This window comes from Denticeps clupeoides, chromosome 3 (assembly GCF_900700375.1).
Source record: "Denticeps clupeoides chromosome 3, fDenClu1.1, whole genome shotgun sequence".
NCBI classification, from domain to species: domain Eukaryota; kingdom Metazoa; phylum Chordata; class Actinopteri; order Clupeiformes; family Denticipitidae; genus Denticeps; species Denticeps clupeoides.
In genome coordinates this window covers 12,532,084-12,554,672 of record NC_041709.1, presented here as the reverse complement: position 1 = coordinate 12,554,672, position 22,589 = coordinate 12,532,084, and the positions used below count along the sequence as shown (strand labels likewise).

Genomic DNA, 22,589 nt, shown 5'->3' with positions numbered 1-22,589 from the left:
ACCTATTCATGGCATTGTTCTTTTAATATAGAACATCAGAACATTGTTTATTTAAAATCTTGAATTCCACATATTGTTCTTGTCCTTTACGTAATGATATGTCTTTGGAATTCCCTGCCTTAAGCTGACATGTGAATGTCCCCATTGGATTGGACAGACTACAGTTACCTTTGCTCCATTGAATACTTTACATTTACATCAGGCACTGGATTAAATAATGCTTTCAGTTTCCCCCTTTTACAATATTCTTCTGCGAAATGTATTGTCAGTATGTCTGAAATCCATTTTTATTAGCAATACTGAAGCCAGAAACAAACTGAAGGACCATGCTGCACAGTGTGTATGCATGTCCCATAATGCAGATACTGAATGTAAATGACTTGTTCTCTAAAGCAAAGAGTGAGAAGGGAGAAGCATTGTACTTTTAATTATGGCTAGATTTAGTTTTGCCAGCCGCAGGCAAAAACAATTTTTCTCCTGAAACGGAAATGATTTTTTTTCCACATATTTTAGTTTTATCAGCAGGATATTACATTTTATTTGTACAAAGTGCATACAATACCTGATGCATTCAAGCATTTTCAGATTTTGTCATGTCAAACATGAACTACAAACTCCAATAAATAAAAAAGGCATGGAATATCCTGTTATTTCAAAAGCACTAACATCGGGTGGTAGTAGCCTAGTGGGTTGCATATGATAAATGCTATAAATGTTAATGTAATGCATCACCCCAGACTTGCATTCAGATTTATTGGGGGTTCATGGTTTTCTGTGCTGTGATCGCACTAATCTCCATTGTCAGACATGGCGTTAGAATTGTAAAGTATTGAGTCACATATGCAGAGGATTCAAGATATTATTGCAGCATAATGAATTTGACCTGTGAGGTGTAATATCAACATTTCTGAGTTGTTTAGAATTTTGATTCTTGGTTACTAATTATTAGACATCTTGTGCATTCCACTGATTTAGAGGGTAACACATTTTTATGCTGCTTCTGTCTTAAACCAACCTGGGGTCTAAATAATCTTGAAATATATTTCAAGCACCTTATCAGCAATTGGGTCTGTCTTCAACGTCTGTCCTCTCTTCAGTTAACATGACCATTTATTAATGTGCCAGTTGCTCAGGTCTTGTGTCCATGACGAGCAGTAAAAAGTAAGAGGGTGGAGTAATAGTGTCGAGATTTGTCATGGCTTTTACATGGCAATCCACATTTGATCTCCATGTATATCTAAGGCAAAAGAAATAATGGTTTAGAAGTTGGTCCCCAAGCCTGTCTATGGTCCTGCAGTGGCTAGAAGTGTAAAGAGTGTTTTGGCCATTCTGGAATGTTGCCCGTTATGTTGTCATAAGGTTACCTCCCATTTCTCATGCTTTGCCCACCCAGAGAATGCCCGCTCACTGCTATAAGCCACTCTCCTCCTTGTCCCGCCTCTCTCATCCTCATTAGCATTTAATGGTACAGATGCAAAATTTTGGAAAGAGACTTCAAATACAGTATTCGGTGACCACTAAGACCTACATAAAAGCAGAACAAAATTTTGTATCATGGGACCTTTAAGACGTAAGTGTTGGTGATGTCAATTTCACCAACTAAACGCTTTCAAATCTATTTCCATGTATCAAGATGATTTCAAATATCATTACTTGTTGCCCCTTAAGTCCTTAAGAATAGCTTCAGAAGTCGCAGTTCTCCTTCTACAGTGTTTTACAGACACAGAGATAATGATGCAATCTAACCCACTTCTGCTGATGCTCTATCCCTAACTGTACTAGTGTGAAGAAGGAACATTTTATTGCTTCTTTAATTGGTGTAACTTTCTTCAGTTGTATTAAGATCATTAGTTTTTCTAATAATCAATGAAACTTTGAAAGTGACACACTTGGGTTAATGAACACAGCATTCCATTGGAACTCAAGACTTTTCAATCAGATATTGTCGGTTACAGCCATTTTCAGCTACCAGAGTCATTTACAACATGAATAATGTCTTAGTGCATTGTTTATAACATTGATTACCTGTTTACAGTGTGTAAGAATCAGGACGAGATGAGAGTGACTTTGACGAGGGGTGTGATGCCAGATCATTGGTCAGAGCCTCTCTTCAATGGTCTTGTATGGCATATAAAGTATATACATGTGTAGTATAGATAATGTCATTAATTCTATCTCAAAATGTATTTCTTGTTTATTACTGTGTTAATGTGAATATTTACAGTAACTATCTAGCCAGTTTTAGCCTTCTTAATGAACCAAGGTGCTTAAGCACAGATGTACTAAGATAAATAAATTACTGTTGCCTTATTTCTTTATAAAGGGTAACACAATACAACAGGGAACAATGCTGTATGATTATCACACATCTTATCGACTGCCACTACCACCATTATGGAGCAGCAGGGACTTGGTCTCCATGACAACCAGTCTACCCCAACTCCAGACCACAGTTGTGTTTGAAATTCACAGGGATTTTTCGTTCACTACTCTGCAGCACCAGACCAAGAGAGGGCATGGTGCAGACTATGTATGTGATCGAGTGATGTATTGATCTGAGGCAAAAGTTTGTAAGTGAAATCCTCATTTTGCAAGATCATTTAGTTGTCAAGGTAACACCTGGGGATCTCTAACTGATGTATAAGAGACATTTCCTTTTTGGCTCACAAATACTTGAGCACATGGGTTTATATATGTTATGTCAAAGGATTTACAAAGAGCTGTCAAAACTCAGCACAGTGAACCTGCATGTGGCTGAATCAACACTAATTTAATGCGAGGAAGGAAAAATTCACAGCCCACCTCTCCTCACTGATGCTGCGCCGCGGTCTTGAACAGGTTCGAGGAAAGGCTGGGACTGCAAGCATTAAGATGAAAAGGTACGATCACAGAGGGAGATAAGACCCAGGAGAGTTAGAGTCTAAGAATAAATGTTGGTTAATTCCCGTTTTTGTTAGACACAAAGGAAAGAGCAAAAGATGAAAACATTTACCAAGCAAGCGTTGCACCAAAAAGAGAGAAAAATGTTTGATCTCAGCATGAATGCAAGTCATTTGAGATTCAGCTGAGTACTCCCTGTTTCAATTATCGGACAGTATATGCATCCTGTATTTAGTTATCTTTTTTTATTCTCAGGGGCTTTTCAAAGAAAACACTTTCTTAATGAAATAGAAACTCTCCATTGTGGCAATTTAAGGTGTGTGGACAGATGGTATTTTATATTATGATGTAACATATAAGTATTAAATATATAAAATATGTAAGTATTATATGTCATGTATTGAGTAGAAGAAATGTATTTGTCGAAAAAAAAATAAAACTGAGTGTGGCTTGGTGCAGCCCTTAAGTAACCTGGTGATGTGACATCACCACCTGGCATCTGGTAGAGTATGGCCTGGATGATGCTTTCATTGAGCTCTTTCTGAAGCTGCGGATGAGACCACCGGAGACGGATACCCTCCCACTCCTCTGGCAACCTGCTCTCCATCATTTCTAGCCATCTGGTCATTGATTAGAGCAGAGCAGTTATTCTTTTTTATTGCATTGCCTTTGCAATAATTTCGTTTTTTTTTTTTCTCTAGATTGCTTCAGATCATTTTTTAGGGTTAGACTGGATCAGGGCTGTTTTATAATGCTGACATTATAAAACTATTATAAAATACATTATGTCATTAGAATATAAACTGGTAACATTTCTTAATAAAAATTGGTGGACTGAAATCTTGGCTCTAGGTTTTCGTATTCCCAGTAACTGCTCAGAATGTTTGATGGTTGTAATTCCTTTGCTAAGGAAACAAAAAAGAAATACTTTCATCTTCTCTGAGGCCAATTTCTCTTTATCTACTTCTGTTTACCTCAGTTTAAGTGATAGCTGCAATTCAGTGTGTATAAAATTGTATGAGTGAAAATAGACAGCAATTTTACCTTGGGCAGACATTTAAAAAACTGTGCACCACACAGTACACAAAAGAACATGAAATTTAATTTTCTGAAGAAGGAATACATGCAGGGGAGACTGATTCCAACATGAAATTTGGTTTACTACAGATTATGCCAAAAGGAAAACAATGCATTTCATACAGTGAATAATCCTCAGTAGTATTAAAGGAAAGACAACTTAAGAAAATCCCTGATTCAAAATGATTAATCAGAGCATTGCAAAGGGTGCTGCATGAACAGTATTTCATGGAAAGAGAGATGAAGTACCCTTATGGTATCATCAAAAAATTATAAGCAGGCTGCAGTGGGTGGGAAGACTGAGCAGGTCTCTAATTTTTTTGTAGTTGTTTTATTCTCTTAGCCCTTGCACAGCCCTGTCCTCATATGTTGCTGTATTGCAAAATACATGAGTAAGTGAAACCTAGTACACACTTTTAGGCATAATGAAAATAGATGAATGGAACGGGTGATGGATAAATTCTACTGCAGAAACAATTTATCCCTGCAATGTGAACAAGGAATTAAAGATTTGGTTTCTGTACAGAAGGTGAAATAAGAACACTTTCAGGTCAAACCAAGGTTGCGGCTTTAAGTCTCTTCAATCATTGGGCTGTGCGGTGCTGCCAGTGCTCTCCATTTCTCCAAGGTGAGTTCAAGAGATCAAGCTCACAAATACCCCCCAGACTGAGTTTGTGACTGATTGAAAACTGAATGAAAAAGTGCCTGCTGTGTGTATACCCAAGGAATAATAGAAAATTCACGATAACAACAGCTCGAATGCAGAAACATGTGATTCAGACCAGACATCTCGGTACACACAGGGGCCTTAAAACGCATGATGATGATCCTTGCCATCTGTCTTTGAGTGCTTTAGGGGCAAGACATAAATTATTAACGTTAAGGTCTTAGTTTGTAATCTGCTTGGATAAAAGGGAGGTAGAGAGTAGAGTGCGGATCTTAAATGTCCCAAAAACAAGAGTTTGGGTGCTGAGGACATTTTGCCTCATTTGATCCTCTATATTTAACATTTACAGCATTTGGCAGATACTATTATACACAGCAACTTACCTAAAAATATCTAGCAATTAAATCCCTCATTTGCTTCACTAGGACGTAAGAGTATGTAAGAGTTTTTTTTAGTCCAAATATTTTTTAAACAGGAAGGTTTTTAGATTCTGCTTGAAGATATTTATTGACTTGACTGTTCAGACATCTAGTGGATGTTCATTCCACCACCTCGGAGCCAAGACAGAGAAGAGTTTAGATAAATACTAATACTTTGAGAGATGGTGGTACCAGTCAAGCAGTGGTGTAGGATCAGAGAGATCAAGGTCAGAGTGATGAGAGATCTTTCCTTGGCATAGTAGGCAAGCATTGCTATTTTGAATCTGTTACGGGCAGCTACAGGACGCCTGTGCAGATAATCAGTATCAGTGGAGGGGAGTGTAAATGTAGCAGTGGAGTGTTGGAGAATTTGGGAAGGTTGACAAACAGTCACGCTGCAGTGTTCTGGATCAGCTGGAGAGGTAGAGTAGAGTGCTGGGAGGAAGACCAGCCAGGAGTGAGTTACAGTTTGGAGCTGACAACTGGAGACTAGTTGGTCTAGTTTGGAGATGACAAGAGATTGAACCAGTATCTGGGTAGCCCGTGTTAATATAAAAAGACAAATCTTTCTAATGTTGTAGTGAAGGAAGAGCGAGAGAGATTGGAAATATCAGACGATTACAAGATGGCTACCCCAAGGTTGAATTCAGTGATGAAAGGGGAGATTGGAGAATCACCCAGGGAGATTTTAAGGTACTGTTGTGGGGAGGAATCAGGGGACATGAATAGCAGTTTGGTTTTGCTGGGGTTGAGTTTCAGAGATGTCAACCCCACAATGAGATGTCAGACAAGCAAACAGAAATTTTGGGGGACACATTTACATCTGATGGTGGAAAATAAAGAGTTGGGAGTGAAAAGAAAAAAAGAACTGAAAGTGAAGTGAAGCACAAAACAAAATGTGTCCTCTGCTTTTAACACATCACCCTTAGTGAGCAGTGAGCAGCTCGGGATTGGCAACCTTCCGATTATAGGACCGCTTCCTTACCCGATAGGCCACCACTGCATAGCAGTGATAGGATAACCCATGAGAAGATTTGACCTCACAAAGAGATTTTAGAATAAGAGAGAGCCAAGTACTGAGCCCTGAGGGACAGAAGTACTTAGCTTGTGAGAAGCAGATGTGGACATCTTCCAATATCACTTGTTAAGGTCTATCCTCCAATTAGAAAGCTATCCACTGGGGCAGTGGTGGCCTAGCCGTTTAGGAAGCGGCCCCGTAATCAGAAGGTACGTCTGAGGTGCCACTGAGCAAGGATGGTCAGGAGAGTCTTTTGGTTGATGTTGTCAAATGCTGCTAAAAGGTCCAGAAAGATTAGCACTGATGACAATTTTATTGATCTTCCAGCATGTAGTTTCTTTGAAACGGTCAGGAAAGCAGTCCCTATGGAGTGGGCAGTTTTGAAACAAGACTGATTTGGGTCCTGAAGGTTATTCTGGGTAAGGTAGTGAGAAAGCTGAATATAGATGCCATGTTCTTAGATTTTAGAAAGGAAATGTAGTGGAGAGACTAGTGTATAATTATAAATAACTGAGGGATTAGCAGTGGATTTCTCAAGAGAAAAATAGGTGTAATATAGCAGTAAAGTAGGAGACAGAAAATTAGCATTTGTGTTGATTGTAGACATCCTATTGTATTAATTAATTTGTTCCCATCATCTGCATTATGTTTCCAATATTAGAAAGTGTAGATTTTCTGTAGTAAAGTCAAAAGTCTTCTTTATTGTCATCTCACCAAGTACACAGAGAGACAAGATTGCAAAACTTCTGGAATTCACAGCGTGCAAATAAACAGTGCAAATTTACATTTACAGCATTTATCAGACGCCCTTATCCAGAGCGACTTACAATCAGTAGTTACAGGGACAGTCCCCCTTGGAGCAATTTAGGGTTAAGTGTCTTGCTCAGGGACACAATGGTAGTAAGTGGGATTTGAACCTGGGTCTTCTGGTTCACAGGCGAGTGTGTTATCCACTAGGCTACTACCACCTGATATGGAAATGGGAATAAATGGAAATAAAATTGAAGTGGAAGTGCTGTAATCTTGTTGACTTTGTAATGTGCAGTTTGCAAAAAAAAAAGTTCTGTAGATGATTTAAGGCTTCAGGTGAGCTGATGTGGATGATCCTGGTGGCAACATATCTTTAATTCCTTGATGCTGCAGTACCTTCTTCACGAGAGCAGGAGTGTGGAAAGTCCACGTGAGGTGTGTGAAGGGTCCTGCAGGATGGTGCAGGCCTTGTGGATGCTGTGTTTGTGAAATGTGTCTAGTGGTCGGGGAGAGAGGCATCCCGGTGATGTTCTCAGCGGTCTTTAATTATGATGCTTTCACTTCACAATGACATTTTCTGTCATTTATACTATTTATAGAGCAATTTAAATGCTTCTTATATTTCAGTGTTGTGATTAAAAAAAGGAAGAGACAAAGAAAGAAAGGTTTCGTGAATAAAGACATTAGGAAGATCATCAGTTGCAAGGTTGTGGTGCAGACCTGACACAAAGGCAGCTGAGAAGCAGAAAAGATCGATTAAATTCAGCGATCTGATTTATCAGCTCACAATCTCAGCATCATCTACCTCCGAACAGACCTTTTAAAACGTCAAAAGCCAAAACCAAGAGAGACGTGTAGTGGCTGTCGTTGCTTTTTTTTTTTTTTTTTTGGTAGTTTAATCCGCATGCTTTTTATTCATCTTGCAGGATTAAGCTCCAGCCTCCTCCGTTTCCTGCCGCCGTCTGCACGGGAAGTTTTCCTCTCCCGCCGCTCCACCCTGCGTCCCCTCAGCAGCCAGACGTCCTCCCGACGTCCGACGGAAGCCGCCAGCAGCCGCCAGGTGACATTGGGGCTCGTTCGCGCGCTTGTTTGTTTGTTTACGTCCGGTCGCGACCCTCGTGGCGTCCCTCGGCCGCGCCGCGTCCGTGGTCGCCGCGTCCTTCGCCGACGTGGAATCTCACGGGAGCCGCCAGCGCAGACGGCGGGCGGGCGCGCGGCCGGCTCCCTCCCGCGCGCGCGACCGACGCCACGGGCGCGCGCCGCCCGGACCCGCGTTAATTGCGGCGCGCGAGAAGTGCGCAGCAGACGTTCCGCGCGACGCCGAGGACGCCGCGACGCAGGTGAGTCGAGTGGTTCCCGAAGTTCGTTCGTGTCGAGTGACGCGGGGGGTTCGGCGGGACTCTCGGGGTGTCTGTTGCGGTGACAAGAACCCGGGCGCGAGTTTAAGACGCCGGTGAGGAACTCCAACCCCGTGAAGCGGGACGCGTGAGAGTTTTGCCTGAAAATGGCCTCATGTCATTTGCAGACTGTTTTTTTTTATCATATATATATAAAACATGTTCTTTGGATGATGCACTTTATGTCGCCAGCCAGCTTCACAGCTCGGGCGTGAGGTCGGTTCCTTCGGGTGTGTCTGCCGAGTGCGATAGGTCCTCCGACCTAATCTCTCCACGAGAAGGAGAGGGTGCTCGGGACTACCGTGTCCTGCCCACCAGACACCCTTGCCCCAAACAATGAGGTAATCTGAGATGGGAATCTCTTCTTTTATCAGGCGAGACAGCCCCGAGGATCAAGAGCCTCTTTAATTACGGTGCGGCTCCAGGCACGGACGTACGCAGATTCACAGATGTCAGGAGCCATCAAAACAGAGCTTTCAGAAGCGGACTCTACTTAATAATTCATTGCTAAGACTCTTGGTCAAGCGAGTGAGTGTGTGTGTGTGTGTGTGTGTGTGTGTGTTTTTAAGAGTCAACGGGGCTTCGCAACTTCATTCCTTATGAGACCATGCCCTTTTTTTGTGCTCTAACACACCAGATTATTAACTAGTTGCCTGCCTGTAATAGCTGTCTGTGAGATGAATCAGAGCCACAGATCTCCAGGATCTGGAAGCTGCGTTGGAATGTAACGTGTGTGTCTGTAATGGAGAGAGAGAGAGAGAGAGAGAGAGAGAGCGAGAGGGCGAAATCCCTCTTTTCTAATCTCGATATCCCGCCCTGACATTCCGAAATTACATAAAGTTCCCGACGATGGACGTAACGCTGCACGGTGGTGTGTCAGACCGCATCAGTCCCCTGGGCGTCAGCTGTCTGGGAAAAGCAGCGCTGCCCTGTGAATTCGTGCCGCCCACGAACAAAACGCTCGGGTGTCTTGTGTGAGCGAGAGGCCACCCGCTCGTCCACAAGGAAAAAAGGTGACACTTCAGAGCCACTCTTTGGGGACTCCTCGCGAAGATGGCGTAGAGGCGGCGGAGCTGGGTTGCTTGGCACATCGCATCGAGAAGCGCCCCCCAGCAGCCATTTTGACATTTTCAGAAATAATACTGTGACATGTCCTCGTTTTTTGGTGACTTGACGGCCGAGGACAGAGGGACCGTCCAGCAGGGAAGGCAAAACAACACACATACACAAACACACACCTGGTGAATACGTTCTGCAACGTTACGCGGTAGAAGGGAAGACAGCTTCTTCCCCGTTTCATTTTATTGCAATAATACTTGCATATTTGTTATAATCCACCCCCCTTCTACATAAATGTGTCCCCCGTCACTTCCATTTTTTTTTGGCCACTGCTCGGGGACGCTCAAGCACATTACAGTGTGACCGTGGGCTTATGATTCCTTTGTTGCCGATGGCCATCCAGCAACCTACAGGGAGGCATATTCTCAGAGGAGGGACCACTGTGCTATATTGCAGTCCCTCGTCCCTTCCCGCGGCATCAGACGGGAGTCTTCGCCTCCTCTCCCCGGGGGGTGCCGGGGCTGTGCACCTCCGCTCGGGAGACTGTTTGCCGCCCCTGCCATATTCATGCCGTCATGCCACTGCATGTCTCATTACGGATGGGAGGGAAGGAACGCGCGCTCTTCGGGGACGAGGGTCTGGGAATGGCTTTTTTTTTTTTTTTTTTTTTGTTCTTTTCCTCTAAAATGAGCCCCGGGAAATGCTGCCTGTCGGGCAGAAATCACTTCTTGAAGGGGGGCATTGGAAAATGTATTCAGAGTCTCTTTAGCAAAACTTGCAGCACGATAAGAGCACTGTAATTTCGAGATAATGCGACTATTTCGGGGGGCTGCAAATGTTGGGAACCGAACGATGACTCATTCCGTGCCAGTACGGGGTCAGACAGGCACGTTTTCCATTGTCACGCACACTTGCTGCCTGATTATAAGAGCCATGCTAACAAACGCAGGCAGTGGAGATTAGATGGTGGGGAAAATGACATGGAAAAGCCACAGAGGAGGAAAGGTCACGGCCCATCATACTTTAGTGCGAGATCATCAGCGAGGGTGAAAAAAAGGAAAGTGCATCAATCAGCACCAAGAGTGCGGGCACATCAGGGCCGTTTGTGCGTGCGGATCGCAGCATAAATTCACAGGCCAGTTCCCAGCTTTCATGCTGCTGTTAATGCACGTGCGCGGCTTGCGTGGCGCGGAGAGGCGAGCTACAGCTGCAGGGGGCAGGGTCCTAACCAGCAAGCGCAAATTAACAAGGCAAAGCAAGCAGGCGGCACCATGCTGGGGCAGGCAGACCTCGCCACAAGGGGCTAAGGACTAATGGCAAGAGAATATATATATGTGTGTGTGTGTGTGTGGACCGTTGTAAATGAATAAACAGACATTTCAGACAACGATGGATTTACACGACATTTTAATCTCCCCTGAAGTGACATTTTGCTGAGAGACAGTCTGCATCTCCTTTACACAGAGAATCAAAGCGAGCTGATTCATAGGAATTGGTAACCTGGAGGAGGCTGTTGTGTAACACTTGGCACTCGCAGGAATCTCTGACGACCGTGTGATGTAAGCGTTCACGTACTCCATTCATACCAGCCGCAGTCGCTTCATGTGGGCTTATTGAAAAAGGCTGGCAGATAAAAATAGGAGTGGCCCCTTTGAAAAATGTTCTAAATTACTGATTCAGTGCGAGGGGGAGTGCATTTGCATTTAAACACCAGCATGGTGTCTTGTTTGGCTGCCTCATTTAGATTGGATTCAACCCGCGGTCCTCAGGAGTGCTGCTGCACAGAAGCAGCTGGGACTGAGAATATTTATTTTGGGTTTGCTGGTTTTAATTTGGTTGATATTGAGTAAAGCAGATCTCGTTTTCTTGAATAATACCGAGAACCTAGAGAAGGTACCGATTGGAAACTTGATGAAATGAACTTTACTGAATGCTGGAAGTGCATATTAACATAGTTGTTGATATATTATTGATCATTATATAATTGAAATATAACATGTTTTTGTTGTTCTGCTGAAAATGTATAGATAATTTTGAAATTGTGGAAATGAAGATACATAAGACAGGAAGTGAGAAAATGTGGGGTGATATGACAGAGAAATGACATTTTTACCATTACTTTCAGCTGTACTGGCTAACATCAGCCACATTGACTGTCGTCAGTCAGGAATACACTATACATTAGACAAACATTGGTATCAAATGATCTCTACATTTATGACTGCCATCAGGTTGTTGACGGTGGTCGCTGTCAGTGGCTCAATGTTGTGTTGCTTAATTGCCTAGAATGGATAACAGTAATGCAAAATAGTGGGTACTGGAGAGCAAAGGGTAATGAGGATCAAACAGCTTTACTTGCAATCTGTTCATGTTCAAAATTTTAGATGAAAGAATTTCATTGAAAACTAGGCAAACACTGACAGCAAAATTCTCGACTGATACTATTTTCAAAAATTCTTTCACATGTGCACAGGCATACAAAAAGGTATGTATAAAAAAGCAAGTGTGTTAAGTGCGCTATTGTTATTTTGTGCGACAATTGAATTCAATGAAAAATCCACAATTTGGCCCAAACACAAAATTTGTCTGAAACTTTTGTACCAAGTGTTAATTCTTAATATTAAAAAGGGTGAAAGGATAATCTTATATTCACGGTCATTTTATATTGGTGCCAATACGGTAACTTTTGTTAGTAGCAGTGTGTACCGAACAATAGCCTTCCAGACCAGAATGTCGAAAAAGGCGGTAATTTCAGGCGGTGACTCTCGGGGGAGGTCTCCATCTGTCAGACTAAAGAAGATGGTGACCCTTATGTTGTCTAGTGGGAACATATCCACAGGCTTTTTAATGTGGAGGACAGATGATGTAATTTTTCATTGCCGTGTAAATCCAACACTTCAGTCACGTCTTTCAGTATTTGTCTTGTAGATGCTATGATGAGCAAATACGAAGAGGGGGGATGATCCCGCAGTCGGCTCTCTAATTGCTATTCATGTTGCTCACATTTTTTATTTAATTAGGGGGAGCTTATGTTCTATGGAATGACAAAGCATAACCTATGCCGAGGAGTCAACATTTGTATGTCATCTCTGGTTACTCACTGCTTCTCTAACTGTCACATATAATAAATATCATCAGACTGACCTGGTCATTTTCTTCTAGGTGCAGCATCCGACCAGCAACACAATCTCACTCTGGCAGACCATGGGCCAATGATGAACCAGAATTGTATTTCATCATAAGTAGAACAACATCCACATCGTTGAACCGTGTTACGAAACCTTGCAGTCTACAGTGATAGCTCAGCTATGCTCAACAACAGCAGTGCTTCGGGAAAATGGAGTGAAGTGCCATGGGCCGACGGCAACCTGTGCCCGCCATCCTTGAGCGGCACTACCTTTCTGATTGTGGCTTACAGCACAGTCATTGCAGTTGGCTTAGTGGGCAACGTCTGCCTTGTCTTTATCATCTCTCGGCAAAAGGAAATGCGCAACGTGACCAATATCCTGATAGCCAACCTCTCCTGTTCGGACATCCTGATGTGCCTGGTCTGCCTTCCCGTCACTGTAATTTACACGCTGATGGATCGCTGGATTCTTGGAGAGGCTCTGTGCAAGGTCACACCGTTTGTCCAGTGCATGTCTGTCACGGTTTCCATCTTTTCTCTTGTGCTAATTGCCCTAGAGCGTCACCAACTCATCATCCACCCCACGGGCTGGACGCCAGCAGCCGGCCACTCTTATTTGGCAGTGGCCGTAACCTGGATGGTTGCCTGCTTTATTTCGCTGCCCTTTCTCTCCTTCAACATTCTCACCAACTCTCCATTCCAGAACCTCAGCATCCCTTTCAACCCTTTCAGCGACCACGTTATCTGCATGGAGCTATGGCCTTCTGAGCGCAACCGGCTGGCCTACACCACATCCCTGCTGCTGTTCCAGTACTGCCTGCCCCTGCTGCTCATCCTCCTCTGCTACCTTCGTATTTTCCTGCGTCTGCGCAGGAGGAAGGACATGTTGGAGCAGGCCAGCGAGATCCGACAGAGGAAGGCTAGGGGGGCCCAGCGCATCAACGCCATGCTGGCCTCCATCGTGGTGGCTTTTGCCCTGTGCTGGCTCCCGCTCAACATCTTCAACACACTCTTTGACTGGTACCACCAGGCACTACCTTCCTGCCAGCACGACATCATCTTCTCGGCTTGCCATCTCACTGCTATGGCCTCCACCTGTGTCAACCCTGTAGTGTACGGCTTCCTCAACAGCAACTTTCAGAAGGAGCTGAAGAACACGCTGCATCGCTGCCGCTGCTGGGGGACGCCAGAGAGCTATGAGAGCTTCCCTCTATCAACAGTGGGTATGGATGTCACTAAGATGTCCTCCATGCACAGAGGATCTTTTGCTACAATAGCAGAGCACGGCATCCACAGTTAGAAAACGCCTAGTTGGAAGGAAGAAAGGAAAAAGCAAGACCTTATCTTGCACTGTTTCCATGGAGATGCAAGTATCTTATGTGGTATATGTCTGGTCGAGCATTTTTAACAAAGAATGCTTGCCATGACCGAGTGAATTGAAATACTGGATTCAAGGCAACTGAGCAAAAGCAGCCTCCGTGTGCTTTGGTCTGGGTTCTGAGGCACAAGGTCGAATGCTGCTCATCCTAACACTAATGCCAGCACTGTACTGTACAGAATGACCTTGAGTTTATTATTGTGAGTATATACATTTGAACTGTCAGCATTTAGAAATGGAATGTGAGAGTATATCATTAAAAAAAAAAAAAAAAGACACTTCTGTCATGAATTTATGTTCCATCTTTTAGTATAGTTGCTAAGCAGCATAATTCTGTCAACAGTCAGGTAGATGACAGATGCTTGTCATGGTACCTTGCAAGCAACTAAGCAAAGTAAATCGAGTAGAGATATAAAGTCATATTGGAATACTCAAATTTATTCAAACTTTTGAACTACGCTCAAGACCTGGTGATGTTGTATGTCAGATAAAATAAAACGTAAAAAAAAATCAACCCCACATATTATGTTTTGCTGCAATCACAGACACATTTCTGCAACAGCTTTTCGAGGTATGCATCTACCAGCTTTTCAGACTGTTCAGCATATTTGTTGTGCATTTTTATAGGTTGAAAGAAGCTTGCGGCATCCTCAGATTATAGTAGGATGAAGAGCAGGACTCGAATGCAGTCTTATGCCTTTTATACATTCATTCTCTTGCTGTGAAAATTAGTACAATTGATAAATTTGATTTAAAAATGAATCCTATAAATTGTCTTGATTTCAGTCTTAACAGCAATAAAATCTGAAATTTATATTATTGTGTGCTGACTGTAAATGTTAATTTTGGACTTTGTAGTATTGTGGAAACATTAAACAACATTTTGATTGTGCCTCTTTGATGTATGAAGGTGTGCTGTTTATAGTGTTAGATGTTAGTGGTCTCTTAAATATCAATACTATTTTGTTATTACAGATGGTAAAACTTTACAAAACACGTTTCTTTTCCCAAACACATGTTTGTGTAAATCAGTATTGCCTTATGAAATGTAGCTTAGACATGTCAAATATGTAAATAAAATGAGACAAGGTGTGAACTTTATTTGTTAAATGTCATTGATTTGTATTCTACATAATGTATAACTCATTGCAAGTATATTTTACCATATATGAAATACAGTGTGATTTATATGTATGGGGTTTTCATTTCTTTTTGGAACCGTCTATAAATATTATCATGTGGTTGTACAATAAAATGTTTTAAGCAGAGTTGGGAAGTAACAAAGTACAAATTCTTTGTAATTCTGTTTTTTTGGGTTTCTTTAATTTTCTGTCTATTCTACTAGTCACATTTAAAAAAAGGCCATTACTCTAGTGTAAATTAATGTGAGTGCTGTTATCAATTATAAGGCCATGTTTAGCCTAATTGCTGTGTAATGATTGAGGCTTGTACAGTACATGTGTTATTCAGTAAAAAAAAGAAAGAAAAACAGATAAATAGACATGTTTAAAGGGCAAGACAGTAGGGAGGTAGATGTATAGAGACATCTGCTTTTTACCCAGACAGCATAAACAAAATGTACTAGAGTAAAAACCATACAACATACAATAAAAAAAACAAAGACCTTTTAACTGAGGTTGACACATGACCAGTTTCTTTGTGATGGGCCAGGTCTGACATCAGTGCGCATGCGGTGACCTTTTGAAAGGTAAGGCCATAGCCTGCGTGAGTGTATAGGCAGATAGTACAGCATTCAGAATAAGCTGGCTGACAGACCACAGGCCTTTTCAGACCACAGACTTTCATGGGATACCAGGGTGGTAGTAGCCTAGTGGGTAACGCACTCGCCTGTGAACCAGAAGACTCGGGTTCGAATCCCACTTACTACCATTGTGTCCCTGAGCAAGACACTTAACCCTAAATTGCTCCAGGGAGACTGTCCCTGTAACACTGATTGTAAGTCGCTCTGGATAAGGGCGTCTGATAAATGCTGAGCCTTGTTTTTTTTTATCTAAAAACTAAACTTTACATACTGTAAAATGGTTTTGAATAGGATCAATGAACTATCAAAATATCAAAAACTGCTTGGATTGGATCTATGTAATATAGCACCAAAGCTAAATTGATTTCCCCTGAGTTTATCTACTGCATTTACCATTTGTGTATGGTTTTGCATCAGGCAGAGTGGGATTCAAACAACAGCAATTATTGGGTTTTGGTGTAAAGACCCGAATCACATTCAACACAAGCATTATACAGCTTTAAAGCTGATGGCAACAGTAGCACTGAAGTTTGTCACATAGGAAGCAGACTGAACTGAGGTGCAAAACACCAATGGAAGATAAATAAAGGTAACTTTGAACCAACAAAGTATAGAGTATCAACGTATAGGGAACGTCTATGCATGAATTCAGTATGGAACTTTTTTGTAATTGTGTATTCCACAAGCCTTGTGGATGCACCAGCTCCAACCTTCATTCGACCTTTATATGCATAAGAGGGTTTATAATGGAATTTGCATTGTGTGCAGGGATACAAACAATTCTAAAAAGAATTCACAACATTTTTACTACTCATTCTTTTGACCACAACACATGCTATTTTTATGCCATCTTTACTAAGGAAATGTGTTCTTCTTTAGCGTTTTACTGAACATTCTAAATGATGGTTTAACAACTGAACAAAGTTTGACCAAACACATATGAAAGTATTAAAAATGCATGCATGTTCTTCAAACCAATACCTATAAATATTAGATTTGTGGGGGTTATTAAGATGCCACCTCTTTCTATCAAAATAAACTGTGGGCTCCTACAGATAGGTCAACTTTATTTTCTCTGTCCATATTAGGCAGGCTTGCAGTGGGCCCTATAGTTGATTTTGATTTAGAATTTTTAAGAAAAAAACTTACATAACGCAGACTCTCCATCAGCACTTTATACAAGTGCAGGCAGAATCCTCTGGGGTTCAACCATGATGGAGAGGAGTTTGGGATTATAAAAGATGGATAATCGTTTGTCCATAGGGATTGCTATTTCACCTCATGGCTTTACTCTACTTAAATGTCCTTCCCTACTTTATGTGAGTAGCTTGCTCAGTTGAGTGTTATGCATTGCTACTCCTCTTTTTGAGCAGAAGGGCTCTGAATATGGCGCTTTTTTGCAGCAGGGCACATTTTGACAGACTTTAGTTTAGCTGCAGAGCCTGCAGGACTAATCTGCATATTATACTGTAAGAATTACAATGCCTCTCCATGACTTTTCTCATCCATGGCCTCAATGGCTTGCACACACACACACACACACACACACACACACATATATATGTATGTATGTGTGTTGTATAAATACACTGGGTACAGAAAGTATTCAGACCCCCGTTCAATTTTTTTACTCTTTGTAATATTGCAGCTCAAGTTAATTTTTCCTCATTAATGTACACACAGCACCCCATATTGACAGAAAAACACAGAATTGTTAACATTTTTGCAGATTTATAAACAAAGAAAAACTGAAATATCACATAGTCCTAAGTTTTTGGACCCTTTGCAGGGTGCTGTCCACCCTAACTCAGGTTCTGTCCATTTCTTCTGATCATTCTTGAGATGGTTCTACGCCTTCATTTGACTCCAGCTGTGTTTTATTACACAGATTGGACTTGATTAGGAAAGCCACACCCCTGTCTATATAAGACCTTTCAGCTCACAATGTATGTCAGAGCAAATGAGAATCATGAAGTCAAAGGAACTGCCTGAAGAACTCAGAGACAGAATTGTGCCAAGGCACAGTGGCCTCCATAATCTTTAAATGGAAGATGTTTGGAATGACCAGAACCCTTCCTAGAGCTTGCTGTCTGGTCAAACTGAGCTATCAGGGGGAGAAGAGCCCAATGATCACTGTGGCTGAGCTCCAGAGATGCGGTCGGGAGATGGAAGAAAGTTGTAGAAAGTCAACCATCACTGCAGCACTCCACCAATCGGGGCTTTATGGCAGAGTGGCCTCTCCTCAGTGCAATACACTTACATTTACATTTACATTTACGGCATTTGGCAGACGCCCTTATCCAGAGCGACTTACAACGTGCTTTCAAGTTACCATCGATGAAGAGATCAATTCCGGTTCACTAGGACCCCAACTATGAATACATCTATTTAATTCACTCTGTTGTAGATTCTGTACACAAAGTTCGACAACAAGAAAATTACAATTTAATCTAAATATTCTCTAAAGAGGAAGGTCTTGAGCTGTCGTTTGAAGGTGCTCAGTGACTGAGCTGTTCTGACCTCGAGGGGAAGTTCATTCCACCACCGAGGGGCCAAGATGGAGAAGAGTCTAGATGAATGTTTTCCTTTTACCTTCAGAGATGGAGGGACCAGGCGAGCAGTACTGGAGGCTCGGAGTAAACGAGGTGCAGTGCGAGGTGTAATAAGAGCTGTGAGGTAGGATGGTGCTGCTCCATGTTTGGCTTTGTAGGCCAGCATCAGTATTTTGAACCTGATGCGTGCAGCTACTGGGAGCCAGTGAAGGGAACGTAGCAGAGGGGTGGTATGGGAGAATTTGGGAAGGTTGAAGATCAGTCGTGCTGCTGCATTTTGTATGAGTTGAAGAGGTCGGATGGTACATAGGAAAGCCACATGGAATTTGGGGGAAAAAAAAACAAAAAAAACACCTGAAGGACTCCAAGATGGTGAGAAATAAGACTCTCTGGACTGATGAGAGCAAGATAAAACTTTTTGGCCTTAATTCTAAGGAACATTTGTGGATAAAACCAGGCACTGCTCATCACCTGTCCAATACAGTCCCATCCGTGAAGCATAGCGGTGGCAGCATCATGCTGTGGGGTGTGTTGCAGCTGCAGGGACAGGATGACTGTTTTCAATCAAGGGAAAGATGAATGCGGCCAAGTACATGGATATCCTGGACAAAAACCCTCTCCAGAGTGCTCAGGACCTCAGACTGACCCTAAGCACACAGCTAAAATAACGAAGGAGTGGCTTCACAACAACTCTGTGACTGTTCTTGAATGGCCCAGCCATCATCTCTGGAGAGACCTAAAATTGGCTGTCCAGCAATGTTTACTATCCAACCTGCCAGAAATGGAGATGATATGCAAGGGCCCCAAATCCAGGTGTGAAAAACATGTTGGCTGTATTAGATCAAAAGGGAGCTTCTAAAATACTGACCCTGAACCCTGAGATCAGCATAGCTTCTGGTATGTATTATCAATTAAGATAAATTATTAGTAATACTGCTTTGTGAAGTAACCCCCTGCTGAACTTCGTAGTAAACATACTAAAGATGCACTGAAGAACAAAGAGGTTAATAAATCCCACAACTTTATTAATTCACATTTGAAATAAAACATCCACAAATTTACAATCATATTTTTTTTTTTTTTTATAACAATCAATATCTTTTGACTAAATAAAATACCTCTGTGATTTTGAAAGCCATAGCTTTACAGTAGAAACAGGAAGGAGTTGCCATAGACACCTGCCTTTATTCATTCCCACTGTCCTCATTTTCATCTTCACTTTGGGCATCAGAGTTGGCTTCACGCTCTGGGTAATTCAGGATGTGGCGGTTGGCTTGAATGAGGTACTGCTGTTGCTTGAAATACACCTTAAGCACCCCTTTGATCACAACAAATGCAATACCTCCCTGTCAAAAGTAAACATTACTTCATTAACTTTAGTTTATTCTCTTAACCACAGCTTAATAAATTCAATAAGTTAAAAGAGACATATCACATTACAATAGGCTACAGAACGGCGCGCAAAAAAAAAAAAAAAAGTCCTCACCAGAATGGTTCGCTGCAAGTTTGAGGTCACCCTACGAAACATCAGCCTCCCCACTAGGTTGGCAATTGATGGGAAAATCAATGCACCACATAGAGTGCGGGACACCGAGAGATGGTCACCTCCAAAACCGCCATCAGATGGAATTCGTGGCAGAGGGCGCCCAATGCCTACACAATAAAGACATACAATACAAAACACAAAGTAATTAGGGGTGGCAAATGAATCATGTCAAAGATATGCCTGCCTACATACTATACTACTACGCATGTGTAATATTTTCAGGCTGAATATTTATATGTGAATATTTCCATGGAACCCAGTCACCATGTTAAAAATCAAACAATTATAAATCAACCTAGCAAAGTTAGATTCTCAGTATGAAATTATTCAGATATGTTACAGGGATTTTGAACTGGGGGGAGAAAAAAAAAAAATTAAAATGTTATTTTGATCTAAACTAGAGAATAAAACAGATTTCAGTCAAATGAAGAATCAGTTATCCTATGTGCAAAAATGAAAACAATGGATTCAAACCATACTTCTGCTCATGATGCAGACCTTAAATGACAGACACACATTCTAATCCCCAGTCTATGTGGTCTCACCAGGGACAATGCCACTAAGCATTTGCAGCTTAGCCGAATGTCTTTGCCACAGCCGCACTACATAGTCTTCCCAACGGATCATCTTCCCCAGTACCAGCATGACTGGGATGGTGGGCAAGCCCATGAGCAAGAAGAGGGGATCTGCACGCTCCATTACATCCAAACCCTTCTTATGGCCTACTACCTGAAATACAAGTTTAAACAAACAAACACGTACGTAAATGCTCAGGTAAGAGAAAACTACGGCAAGGCACAAACACTAAGGAAATAATGTGTGATTTCCCTCTTTGTGACCGCCTGAGTAGTAACCAGTAAAGCATGCACCTGCATGACTGTGACCGCTCCGTAGGTGACTGCTGACCAATAGACTGTGCCGACCACCACTCCAGCAGCTGCAAATGGACTGGCCCTGGACAGCGCTTTGTCCACTTGCTGCAGGAAGTACACAAGGGGACCTAGTGCAGGAACAGTATAGAAACTCCCCGCTTACGGAAATGCTTTATAAACAGTTTACGGAACACACAGCCCTTTTACCAGGGCAGTTTGTGTCTTACCCATCTTGGGAAACACAATGCGGTACTCTGTGCCGCACTGTGGGCAACTGACTGCCCCGCCACTGTTGCCCTTCTGTTTCTCATCGAGCCAACGCTGGAGACAGGCCTGGTGGATCCATTTGGTGCACCCTTTACAACGGCACGGGCTCACCCACTCAGCTACACGGTCCTCCCTCTCTGTTGCAAAGCACACCCAGCAGTGCCTGTATACACACACACACACACACACACTGACTTAATAGAGGAAACTACATTTGTTGAAAAAAAATATTTACTTATTCTCAAATTAAACCCAAATTTGATTTGAGATTGCCCACAATATCCTGATACATTTAAGAAAATGTTTAATAGCAGTCTATTGTAACAGCGAGTACAACACTGAACGTGCATCAATTAGAAAAAGATTGTGAGGAAAGCGAACAAACTTCTCTGGAGACTCATCAGCACAGGCCATATTGTCAGGTTAGGTCCCTGGATCCTACCATGGGTCTGCCAGTCAGGAGCCTTGTTGACCGCGGAGAAACGAAAGAAAAATAAGAGCACGATCCCACAAAGTCCACACCGAAGCCTGACAAGCGGAAACTAGTACAAAGTTAACATGCCAAGTGACAAAACGAAACTACGATAGCTGAGGAGAACTGCTAAATGTTGGCTAAATTGGGCGTTTCTGCGTTTAACATAAGTACAATAAGCCCACTTTTTGAGATATGGTGTCATTAACGGTGACAACCAAACTGCTCATTTTCCATTGCTCAGCTTGGCTACGGGATTAGCATACGGCTAAGGGCTAACAACACTGTCAGCTGGCAAGTTCGGACGGGCGGCTGACGTTCACTGTGAAACAGACGAAAGAGTGAAATTACCGAGACAGCGGAGAGCTGATACCATCCAACAACAACCCGAACAAGTCCCTTTTTAACGCCTCTGAGGCTCTCTCGTTCTCGAAGCGCTGATACAAGCGCCCCTACCCGGACTAAAAGCAGCCTGTGAAGCAACACACGACGCTGACACAGCGGCGGCCAGCGTCTATAAGTGGGCCTGGCTCCGCCCCCTTTTTACACACTAAAAGTCCCCAGTCTTCAAAATACGTAAACAGCAGGCGACTGGAATGTTTAAAAAGTAATGTGCAACACGTACATATTTTGTCTGATTTCTTTGGTGTCATTTCAAAATATATTAATTTTGTCATTCGGCATCACATAAGAATGCGTCGTGATGACTTGCCATTTCGATTTATTAACCTATCCATCCATGATTGAAGTTATTATTTTGTTAATAAATTGCATTTTAAATGCACACGATTTAAAATAATATACATTTGTATGGAGCAATGATTAAAGACATGAACATAACATAAAAATACTTTATTTTGTTCAACGAGATTCACTCATCGCGCATTGTTTTTATGTTCGTTTTAGGCCATATTGTTATAGAATCAGTGTACTAAATATATAACTTATAATATATATAATGTAGATAATTTATAATAAATATATAATAATTTACGTAATACAAATAAATTACGTTTATACAAAAATATGTACATCTAGCATAACTTTGGGTATTTTGAAGCACTCCGTTCAGTTCAGTAAATTATCCGAAGCCAGCAATATACATCTGCATGCTTGCATCAATCACAATATGGATGTGTCGTAAGAGACCCCACCCCGACGACTGTTATAAAATAATGCAATGGGTACGTATACACATGTTCATCATGCAAACGCACACTGTTGTGCAGAATTAAAACAATCAGGTGAGCTCGTCCTAAATCACAGAGAGCCATGGGTGTCTATGGCAGAGAGCACTTTTATGTTTGTTCTTATTCGCTTCACTGTCTGTCAATCAACTAGGGTCC

The 22,589-nt window shown here is 42.1% G+C and overlaps 2 protein-coding genes across 3 annotated transcripts; one reads left to right on the top strand and one right to left on the bottom strand.

Moving 5' to 3' along the window:
- The first annotated feature begins 7,762 nt into the window (after positions 1–7,762).
- npy8ar (neuropeptide Y receptor Y8a) lies at positions 7,763–14,125 on the top strand. 2 transcript variants are annotated; one of them, XM_028973315.1, is made up of 2 exons: positions 7,763–7,871; positions 12,430–14,125. In XM_028973315.1, the coding sequence occupies exon 2, from the start codon at positions 12,576–12,578 to the stop codon at positions 13,692–13,694; it is 1,119 nt and encodes a 372-aa protein (XP_028829148.1). In that variant the 5' UTR covers positions 7,763–7,871; positions 12,430–12,575; the 3' UTR covers positions 13,695–14,125. The 2 variants fall into 2 exon arrangements, with proteins under 2 accessions (XP_028829148.1, XP_028829147.1); XM_028973314.1 differs by lacking the exon at positions 7,763–7,871 and adding an exon at positions 7,931–8,151.
- Positions 14,126–19,090: 4,965 nt separating this feature from the next.
- marchf5l (membrane-associated ring finger (C3HC4) 5, like) lies at positions 19,091–21,771 on the bottom strand. Its single transcript, XM_028973666.1, has 7 exons — positions 21,595–21,771; positions 21,157–21,235; positions 20,732–20,934; positions 20,502–20,632; positions 20,178–20,361; positions 19,573–19,739; positions 19,091–19,432 (listed from the first exon to the last, which is right to left on the bottom strand). Exons 2-7 carry the CDS (start codon positions 21,183–21,185, stop codon positions 19,271–19,273), a joined length of 876 nt encoding a protein of 291 aa, XP_028829499.1. The 5' UTR covers positions 21,186–21,235; positions 21,595–21,771; the 3' UTR covers positions 19,091–19,270.
- Between the last annotated feature and the right edge of the window lie 818 nt (positions 21,772–22,589).

Excerpts from the sequence above, each read along its gene's own strand:
- marchf5l (XM_028973666.1), bottom strand. The coding sequence starts at position 21,185 with ATGGCCTGTGCTGATGAGTCTCCAGAGAA. Across the intron at positions 20,935-21,156 it reads GCTGATGAGTCTCCAGAGAA|GCACTGCTGGGTGTGCTTTG; the intron begins GTTTGTTCGCTT and ends GTGTGTATACAG. Across the intron at positions 20,633-20,731 it reads CATTGTGTTTCCCAAGATGG|GTCCCCTTGTGTACTTCCTG; the intron begins GTAAGACACAAA and ends TTCCTGCACTAG.
- npy8ar (XM_028973315.1), top strand. The coding sequence starts at position 12,576 with ATGCTCAACAACAGCAGTGCTTCGGGAAAATGGAGTGAAGTGCCATGG.